This window comes from Salmo salar, chromosome ssa14 (assembly GCF_905237065.1).
Source record: "Salmo salar chromosome ssa14, Ssal_v3.1, whole genome shotgun sequence".
Lineage (NCBI taxonomy): Eukaryota > Metazoa > Chordata > Actinopteri > Salmoniformes > Salmonidae > Salmo > Salmo salar.
Genome location: NC_059455.1, coordinates 96,546,282 through 96,557,451, shown reverse-complemented (window position 1 = coordinate 96,557,451; position 11,170 = coordinate 96,546,282). Strand labels below are relative to the sequence as shown.

General features: G+C 41.8%; 1 protein-coding gene across 1 annotated transcript in view; it reads left to right on the top strand.

Annotated features, from left to right (window-relative positions):
* The first annotated feature begins 1,851 nt into the window (after nt 1-1,851).
* LOC106570734 (hairy/enhancer-of-split related with YRPW motif-like protein) overlaps nt 1,852-11,170 on the top strand; it is a 16,752-nt gene continuing 7,433 nt past the window's right edge. The window contains exon 1 of the mRNA XM_045695073.1: nt 1,852-2,365. Coding sequence (XP_045551029.1) covers nt 2,280-2,365 — 86 coding nt within the window. The 5' untranslated portion in view covers nt 1,852-2,279. The remainder of the gene's footprint in view (nt 2,366-11,170) is intronic.

Genomic DNA, 11,170 nt, shown 5'->3' with positions numbered 1-11,170 from the left:
ACCAAGGCTATTGAGTCTGCCAATAAGAATACGGTGATTGACAGAGTCGAAAGCCTTGGCCAGGTCGATGAAGACGGCTGCACAGTACTGTCTTTTATCGATGGCGGTTATGATATCGTTTAGTACCTTGAGCGTGGCTGAGGTGCACCCGTGACCAGCTCGGAAACCGGATTGCACAGCGGAGAAGGTACGGTGGGATTCGAAATGGTCAGTGATCTGTTTATTAACTTGGCTTTCAAAGACTTTAGAAAGGCAGGGCAGGATGGATGGATATAGGTCTGTAACAGTTTGGGTCTAGAGTGTCACCCCCTTTGAAGAGGGGGATAACTGCGGCAGCTTTCCAATCTTTAGGAATCTCAGACGAAATGAAAGAGAGGTTGAACAGACTGGTAATAGGGGTTGCAACAATGGCAGCGGATAGGTTTAGAAAGAGAGGGTCCAGATTGTCTAGCCCAGCTGATTTCTTCTCTTCTCTTTTATTCTCCTCTCCTCTCATTTTTTAAAAACATTTTAGTCATTTTAGCAGACACTCTTATCAAGAGCGACTTACAGTAGTGAATGCATACATTTCATACATTTTCCCCATGGGAATCGAACCCACAACCCTGGTGTTGCAAACACCATGCTCTACCAACTGAGCCACACGGGACCGTCCTCTCGTCTCTTCTCCTCTCCTCACACACAGACTCGCAGACAGGCTGACTGCTCAGCAAGTGGATCTGTCCCTGCTCTCAGATCACATACTAATGTCACAACGCTCTACACTGAGACAGACACATATGTACACTGTCTCCTGTCAGATGTCACACACTCTACACGCATGTATGCACACACACGCCAGCGCGTCTTCCCCCATTTCACTGTTAGTCTACACGTGCTGTTTACGAAGCATGTGACAAATAATGGACACACACACACACACACACACACACACACACACACACACACACACACACACACACACACACACACACATAACACACACACACACACACACATCACACACACACACACACACACACACACACACACACACACACATCACACAGAAACACACAAAAGCACACATACAGCTCAGCTTGCATACTTGAGTCATCTCACACTCGCACATACACACACACACACACACACACACACACACACACACACACACACACACACACACACACACACACACACACACACACACACACACACACACACACACACACACACACACACACACACACACACACACACACACACACACACACACACAGGGATGCAGGTTCTCACTCACACATCAAAAGGCTTCAGGCTGGTCTATGACTGGACACAGACCTTCATTCTCTCTCTGTCTGTCTCTCTCTCTCTCTCTCTTTCATGTCATTCTTTCAGGAGAGAGAGATTAAAGGAACAGAGAGAGAGAAAGAGACGAGGAGGCAGGGGGAGAGAGTGGGAGACAGACGGGAGAGAAAGAGAGAGTGGTAGTCGGAGGAGAGAGAGAGAATGCTAATTGAAATAGTGACAGAGGGGGGAGGAAAGGGGTGATGAGGGGTTGGTGGAAAGGAAGTGGGGACGGATAGTTGAAAGGAAGGGAGGGAGTGAGAGAGGGGGCGGGAGGGAGGGAGGGACAGAGAGAGAGAGAGAGAGACACACACACAGAGAGTTGAAGGAGTGTGGTTGGATGCCAGTGATTGGGTAAAGGAAAGGGTTAAGCAGTTGATTGGTTGATACATCTAGCAGCTATAGACCCTTGGAGGATGTGCCAATCATAGAAGATAACTCAGAGGAACAGAGGAACAGAGTAACAGAAGGACAGAGGGACAGAGGGACAGAGGAACAGAGTAACAGAGGGACAGAGGAACAGAGGGACAGAGGAACAGAGTAACAGAGGAACAGAGGGACAGAGTAACAGAGGAACAGAGGGACAGAGGAACAGAGGAACAGAGGAACAGAGGGACAGAGTAACAGAGGAACAGAGGGACAGAGGAACAGAGGGAAGAGAGATAAAGGAAAAATAACACGTTAATTGACAAATAACAGAGAACTTCACATTCCCAGACGACACGAAGACGGAAGGGGAAATACTACTGTTCAAAGAGGTCTAGAAAGAGAGAGAGAGAGAGAGAGAGAGGAACAGCGCATGGACATTGACTCCACAGGGTACACATTCTCTACTGCGTCAGCAGAACAGAAGGTGTGATCCTCCACACGCTTCTCCTTTCATCCCTCCCTCCATCCATCCAACCATCCATCCATCTATCTTTCTGTCCATCCAGTGAGGAAGAGGAGGAGAGATGAAGAGACCTCATAATGACTATAGTTCTCCAGACTCTGATGACATGGACGAGCTGATCGATGTGGGACAGGAAGACTGCTTCTGGTAAGAACAGACCTATTCACCAATCACACCTGAGCTTGTAGGATTCTGACCAATCACACCTGAGCTTGTAGGATTCTGACCAATCACACCTGAGCTTGTAGGATGTCGATCAATTTTACTTATACCTGAATTATTCTGACAAATCACACCTGAGATTGTAGGATGTTGACCAATAATAACTTAGTACGTAGAGTTACATGTACACCTGAAAATATTCTGACCAATCACACCTGAGCTTGTAGGATTCTGACCAATCAGACCTGAGATTGATAGGATGTAGCTCAGTCGTACCTGATGCTCATTCAACAGGGTCCCAATGGTTCAGATATAATTTTACTGTGTATCTGACTAGGGTTGCAAAGGGATGGTATATTACTGTAAACTTTCTAAACTCTAATTTCGGTTATCTTTCAAGGATAGGATGTAATCTATCACAAGACATCTAGTAGCCTTTTTGAGACTTCAGATTATCACAGGTGTCTAATCATCTCTGGCTTATCACATGGAAAATATATAAACTAATTGTTTAAATATGCACACACTGTACATAGACTTTTTCTACTGTATTATTGACTGTATGTTTTGTTTATTCCATGTGTAACTCTGTGTTGTTGTTGTTTGTGTCGAACTGCTTTGCTTTATCTTGTCCAGGTCGCAGTTGTAAATGAGAACTTATTCTCAACTAGCCTACCTGGTTAAATAAAGGTCGAAATAAATGAAAAACATTTAAATAAAATAAATTCAAATGTATGAAATAATTTAACAAGACGATTAAAAAACAATAAAAACACTTGAATGACAAAGCTGTAAAACAGTAAACCATCAACTTGGTGTTTAATATGAGAGTTTTAGCATGAAATATCCTTTATATATATTTTACAAACCTTTTACTACGTCAATATGTATTTGTTGTCAAATGTATGTATTTGTTTGGCATCAAACTGGTGACAGTTGTGAAAAAAAAAGTCAATAGTTTGAAGAATTGCAGAGTTAATAGAAAACAATGTCGTCGTTGATTAGATGTTTAATTAATCAGGCCATTTTCTCTTGAACCTTGTGGTCTATCTACTAGAAACCAATACAGACACAGATCAAGTAAACTAACACTATATATGAATACATTTTTTAAAGTTATTAATGTTTAAATTACCAAAGTTACAATCGATTGCAATATATTTTCTGTTAATTACCAAAATTACTGAAGATTCTGGTAATTTTACTATTAGCTTTGCAACCCCATATCTGACACTATTGTTTAGTAATGTTGTGTCTTCCCTTACAACCCCCAGAGTTAAAACGCTATTGGTCAATCCCCCTGATTTGAGATAGGTGAATTCTGCCAAATCATATGTGACCTTACATGGGCTTGACCTCTCACACCAGATTGCTGACCAATCACATATCTCTCCTCCTTTCTAATGTAATACAGCATCAATTAGACTAGGATAGAATGGAATCGAATAAAATACAATGGAATAAAATACAATGGAATAGAAAGGAATAGAATGGAATAGAATGGAATAAAATAGAATGGAATAAAAAGGAATAGAATAGAATGGAATAGAAAGGAATAGAATAGAATAGAATAGAACGGAATAAAATAGAATGGAATAGAAAGGAATAGAATGGAATAGAATGGAATAGAAAGGAATGGAATAGAAAGGAATAGAATAGAATGGAATAGAATAGAAAGGAATAGAATACAATGGAATAAAATAGAATGGAATAGAAAGGAATAGAATAGAATACAATGGAATAAAATAGAATGGAAAAGAAAGGAATAGAATAGAATAGAATAGGATAGAATGGAATAGAAAGGCATAGAATAGAATAGAATAGAATAGAACGGAATAAAATAGAATGGAATAGAAAGGAATAGAATAGAATACAATGTAATAAAATAGAATGGAAAAGAAAGGAATAGAATAGAATAGGATAGAATGGAATAGAAAGGCATAGAATAGAATAGAATGGAATAAAATAGAATGGAATAGAAAGGCATAGAATAGAATAGAATGGAATAAAATAGAATGGAATAGGAAGGCATAGAATAGAATAGAATGGAATAAAATAGAATGGAATAGAATAGAATGGAATAGAAAGGCATAGAATAGAATAGAATGGAATAAAATAGAATGGAATAGAATAAAATAGAACGGAATAAAATAGAATAGAAAGGAATAGAATAGAATAGGATAGAATGGAATAGAATAAAATAGAATGGAATAAAATAGGATATAATGGAATAGAATATAATAGAAGAGAATAGAATGGAATAGAATAGAATGGAAAAGAATGGAATAGAATGAAATAGAATGGAATAAAATACACTGCTCAAAAAAATAAAGGGAACACTTAAACAACACATCCTAGATCTGAATGAAAGAAATAATCTTATTAAATACTTTTTTCTTTACATAGTTGAATGTGCTGACAACAAAATCACACAAAAATAATCAATGGAAATCCAGTTTATCAACCCATGGAGGTCTGGATTTGGAGTCACACTCAAAATTAAAGTGGAAAACCACACTACAGGCTGATCCAACTTTGATGTAATGTCCTTAATACAAGTCAAAATGAGGCTCAGTAGTGTGTGTGGCCTCCACGTGCCTGTATGACCTCCCTACAATGCCTGGGCATGCTCCTGATGAGGTGGCGGATGGTCTCCTGAGGGATCTCCTCCCAGACCTGGACTAAAGCATCCACCAACTCCTGGACAGTCTGTGGTGCAACGTGGCGTTGGTGGATGGAGCGAGACATGATGTCCCAGATGTGCTCAATTGGATTCAGGTCTGGGGAACGGGCGGGCCAGTCCATAGCATCAATGCCTTCCACTTGCAGGAACTGCTGACACACTCCAGCCACATGAGGTCTAGCATTGTCTTGCATTAGGAGGAACCCAGGGCCAACCGCACCAGCATATGGTCTCACAAGGGGTCTGAGGATCTCATCTCGGTACCTAATGGCAGTCAGGCTACCTCTGGCGAGCACCTGGAGGGCTGTGCGGCCCCCCCAAAGAAATGCCACCCCACACCATGACTGACCCACCGCCAAACCGGTCATGCTGGAGGATGTTGCAGGCAGCAGAACGTTCTACACGGCGTCTCCAGACTCTGTCACGTCTGTCACGTGAGCTCAGTATGAACCTGCTTTCATCTGTGAAGAGCACAGGGCGCCAGTGGCAAATTTGCCAATCTTGGTGTTCTCTGGCAAATGCCAAATGTCCTGCACGGTGTTGGGCTGTAAGCACAACCCCCACCTGTGGAAGTCGGGCCCTCATACCACCCTCATGGAGTCTGTTTCTGACCGTTTGAGCAGACACATGCACATTTGTGGCCTGCTGGAGGTTATTTTGCAGGGCTCTGGCAGTGCTCCTCCTGCTCCTCCTTGCACAAAGGCGGAGGTAGCGGTCCTGCTGCTGGGTTGTTGCCCTCCTACGGCCTCCTCCACGTCTCCTGATGTACTGGCCTGTCTCCTGGTAGCGCCTCCATGCTCTGGACACTACGCTGACTGACACAGCAAACCTTCTTGCCACAGCTCGCATTGATGTGCCATCCTGGATGAGCTGCACTACCTGAGCCACTTGTGTGGGTTGTAGACTCCGTCTCATGCTACAAATCAAATCAAATCAAATGTATTTATATAGCCCTTCGTACATCAGCTGATATCTCAAAGTGCTGTAGAGAAACCCAGCCTAAAACCCCAAACAGCAAGCAATGCATGTGAAAGAAGCACGGTGGCTAGGAAAAACTCCCTAGGAAAAACTCCCTAGAAAGGCCAAAAATCTAGGAAGAAACCTAGAGAGGAACCAGGCTATGAGGGGTGGCCAGTCCTCTTCTGGCTGTGCCGGGTGGATATTATAACAGAACATGTTCAAGATGTTAAAATGTTCATAAATGACCAGCATGGTCAAATAATAATAATCATAGTAGTTGTCGAGGGTGCAACAAGCACGTCCGGTGAACAGGTCAGGGTTCCATAGCCGCAGGCAGAACAGTTGAAACTGGAGCAGCAGCACGGCCAGGTGGACTGGGGACAGCAAGGAGTCATCATGCCAGGTAGTCCTGAGGCATGGTCCTAGGGCTCAGGTCCTCAGAGAGAAAGAAAGAAAGAGAGAAAGAGAGAATTAGAGAGAGCATATTTAAATTCACACAGGACACCGGATAAGACAAGAGAAATACTCCAGATGTAACAGACTGACCCTAGCCCCCCGACACATAAACTACTGCAGCATAAATACTGGAGGCTGAGACAGGAGGGGTCAGGAGACACTGTGGCCCCATCCGATGAAACCCCCGGACAGGGCCAAACAGGCAGGATATAACCCCACCCACTTTGCCAAAGCACAGCCCCCACACCACTAGAGGGATGTCTCCAACCACCAACTTACCGTCCTAAGACAAGGCCGAGTATAGCCCACAACGATCTCCGCCATGGCACAACCCAAGGGGGGGGGGGGCGCCAACCCAGACAGGAAGACCACGTCAGTGACTCAGCCCACTCAAGTGACGCACCCCTCCCATGGACGGCATGGAAGAACACCAGTAAGCCAGTGACTCAGCCCCTGTAATAGGGTTAGAGGCAGAGAATCCCAGTGGAGAGAGGGGAACCGGCAAGGCAGAGACAGCAAGGGCGGTTCGTTGCTCCAGCCTTTCCGTTCACCTTCACACTCCTGGGCCAGACTATACTTAATCATAGGACCTACTGAAGAGATAAGTCTTCAGTAAAGACTTAAAGGTTGAGACTGAGTGTGCGTCTCTCACATGGGTAGGCAGACCATTCCATAAAAATGGAGCTCTATAGGAGGAAGCCCTACCTCCAGCCGTTTGCTTAGAAATTCTAGGGACAATTAGGAGGCCTGCGTCTTGTGACCATAGCGTACGTGTAGATATGTACGGCAGGACCAAATCGGAAAGATAGGTAGGAGCAAGCCCATGTAATGCTTTGTAGGTTAGCAGTAAAACCTTGAAATCAGCCCTTGCCTTAACAGGAAGCCAGTGTAGGGAGGCTAGCACTGGAGTAATATGATCAGATTTTTTGGTTCTAGTCAGGATTCTAGCAGCCGTATTTAGCACTAACTGAAGTTTGTTTAGTGCTTTATCCGGGTAGCCGGAAAGTAGAGCATTGCAGTAGTCCAGCCTAGAAGTAACAAAAGCATGGATTAATTTTTCTGCGTCATTTTTGGACAGAAAGTTTCTGATTTTTGCAATGTTACGTAGATGGAAAAAAGCTGTCCTTGAAACAGTCTTGATATGTTCTTCAAAAGAGAGATCAGGGTCCAGAGTAACGCCGAGGTCCTTCACAGTTTTATTTGAGATGACTGTTAAACCATCCAGATTAAATGTCAGATTCAACAGAAGATATCTTTGTTTCTTGGGACCTAGAACAAGCATCTCTGTTTTGTCCGAGTTTAAAAGTAGAAAGTTTGCAGCCATCCACTAGAGTGAAAGCACCGCCAGCATTCAAAAGTGACCAAAACATCAGCCAGGAAGCATAGGAACTGAGAAGTGGTCTGTGGTCTCCACCTGCAGAACCACTTCTTTATTGGGGGTGTCTTGCTTATTGCCTATAATTTCCACCTGTTGTCTATTCCATTTGCACAACAGCATGTGAAATTTATTGTCAATCAGTGTTGCTTCCTAAGTGGACAGTTTGATTTCACAGAAGTGTGATTGACTTGGAGTTACATTGTGTTGTTTAAGTGTTCCCTTTATTTTTTTGAGCAGTATAGAATGGAATATAGAGGAATAGAATAGAATAGAATGGAATAGAAAGTCCATAGTAAATTATTCATAATCTAATCTATTTACATTGTATTCGATAGAAACATATCAGAAATATAGAGGTCAGTGAGAGGGATTAATCTTAGACTCAGAATAACAGAGATGTTGGGTTCATTTAAAATCACAAATACAGTTATAGTCTGAAGTTTACATACACCTTAGCCAAATACATTTAAACTCAGTTTTTCACAATTCCTGACATTTAAGCCAAGTAAAAATTCCCTGTCTTAGGTCAGTTAGGATCACCACTTTATTTTAAGAATGTGAATTGTCAGAATAATAGTAGAGAGAATGATTTATTTCAGTTTGTATTTATTTCATTACATTCCCAGTGGGTCAGAAGTATTCATACACTCAGTTAGTATTTGGTAGCATTGCCTTGAAATTGTTTAACTTGGGTCAAACGTTTTAGGTAGCCTTCCACAAGCACCCCAGAATAAGTTGGGTGAATTTCGGCCCATTCCTCCTGACAGAGCTGGTGTAACTGAGTCAGGTTTGTAGGCCTCCTTGCTCGCACACACTTTTTCAGTTCTGCCCACAAATGTTCTATAGGTTTGAGGTCAGTACTTTGTGATGGCCACTCCAATACCTTGACTTTGTTGTCCTTAAGCCCTTTTGCCACAACTTTGGAAGTGCTTGGGGTCATTGTCCATTTGGAAGACCCATTTGCGACCAAGCTTTAACTTCCTGACTGATGTCTTGAGATGTTGTTTCAATATATCCACATAATTTTCCTACCTCATGATGCCATCTATTTTGTGAAGTACACCAGTCCCTCCTGCAGCAAAGCACCCGGCTTGCAAGCATCCCCCTTTTTCCTCCAAACATAACGATGGTCATTATGGCCAAACAGTTCTATTTTTGTTTCATCAGACCAGAGGACATTTCTCCAAAAAGTATGATCTTTGTCCCCATGTGCAGTTGCAAACCGTAGTCTGGCTTTTTTATGGCGGTTTTGGAGCAGTGGCTTCTTACTTGCTGAGCGGCCTTTCAGGTTATGTCGATATAGGACTCGTTTACCTGTGGATATAGATACTTTTGTACCTGTTTCCTCCAGCATCTTCACAAGGTCCTTTGCTGTTGTTCTGGGATTGATTTGCACTTTTCACACCAAAGTATGTTCATCTCTAGGAGACAGAACGCGTCTCCTTCCTGAGCGGTATGACGGCTGCGTGGTCCCATGGTGTTTATACTTGTGTACTATTGTAGATACAGATGAACGTGGCACCTTCAGGAGTTGGGAAATTGCTCCGAAGGATGAACCAGACTTGTGGAGGTCTACAATATTTTTTTCTGAGGTCTTGGCTGATTTTTGGGGATTTTCCCATGATGTCAAGCAAAGAGGCACTGAGGTTGAAGGTAGGCCTTGAAATACATCTACAGGTACACCTCCAATTGACTCAAATTATGTCAATTAGCCTATCAGAAGCTTCTAAAGCCATGACATCATTTGCTGGAATTTTCCAAGCTGTTTAAAGGCACAGTCAACTTTAGTGTATGTAAACTTCTGACCCACTGGAATTGTGATACAGTGAATTATAAGTGAAATAATCCGTCTGTAAACAATTGTTGGAAACATTACTTTACATTACAACCGACTTGCGAAAAACTATAGTTTGTTAACAAGAAATTTGTGGAGTGGTTGAAAAACGAGTTTTAATGACTCCAACCTAAGTGCATGTGAACTTCTGACTTCAACTGTAGGTATAATACAGCACATCTTAATAAACAAGACATACATCTCACTATGACAGGCAGGATCCGTCCAACACACATTATTGATATTCACGCCTAACTTGGTGCAATGCAGTGGGAACAGTCAAGCAAGTCGGTTAACGTTTTTGATACTTTAACACATTTTGTTTGAACTGCAGTCTTGAACTGGAGCTATTTAAGCGCTTTCATTTGGTGAAAAGGGTTTTGGTTTCGACAAACTGTTGACATATGGTCATTTTATTAAAGTGTTTTGGTTTTGACAAACTGTTGACATATGGTCATTTGGTGAAAAGTGTTTTGGTTTTGACAAACTGTTGACATATGGTCATTTGGTGAAAAGTGTTTTGGTTTTGACAAACTGTTGACATATGGTCATTTGGTGAAAAGTGTTTTGGTTTTGACAAACTGTTGACATATGGTCATTTAAACTTCCCCCAAAGTTACTGCTCTGCTCTGGTTCTCCGTTTATGTCAAGTCTTTGATTTTCTTGTTTTTGTTTTATCAGAGAAAAGGGGGAATGTGTGACAGTCATTTCAATTCCTGTCTATTAATAAAAGTGAACCAAACTGAATCAAATTCAAGTGTTTTCTCATTTCAAAGCATTGAAGAGAATTTAAATGGGAATTTTTTGAGTACTTCCTGAATTGACTGGAATTGAAATGGAATTGACACCAATCCTGATGACAGTTTAGCAATACGAATTTAGCCATAAGCAGACTTGGAGAATTTAGTGTTTGGAGACTCTTTTTTTATAAAATGACATAATGGCTAGGCAAATTGTCAAAGTCAAATCTGATCCAAATAATTTATTATGGAAAAGCAATTCATTTTGATGGTAATGATTTATTTCAAATCTGGAACAGGATAAATTGTAACCCCCCCCCCCTCAATGTACCACAAAATGACAAATATTATCCAAAATTACTCCCATAAATTTGAAGTTATACAAAAAAAATATATAAACGCAACATGTAAAGTGTTGGTCTCATGTTTCATGAGTTAAAATAAAAGATCCCAGAAATGTTCCATTTGCACAAAAAGCTTATTTCTCTCAAAAATGTCTGCACGTATTTTAATACATGCCTGTTAGTGAGCATTTCTCCTTTTCCAAGATAATCCATCCACCTGACAGGTGTGGCATATCAACAAGCTGATTAAACAGCATGATCATTACACAGATCCACCTTGTACGGGGGACAATAAAAGGCCACTGTATAATGTGCAGTTTTGTCACAACAACACAATACTACAGATCTCTCAAGTTTTGAGGGAGCGTGCGATTTGCATGCTGACTACAGGAATG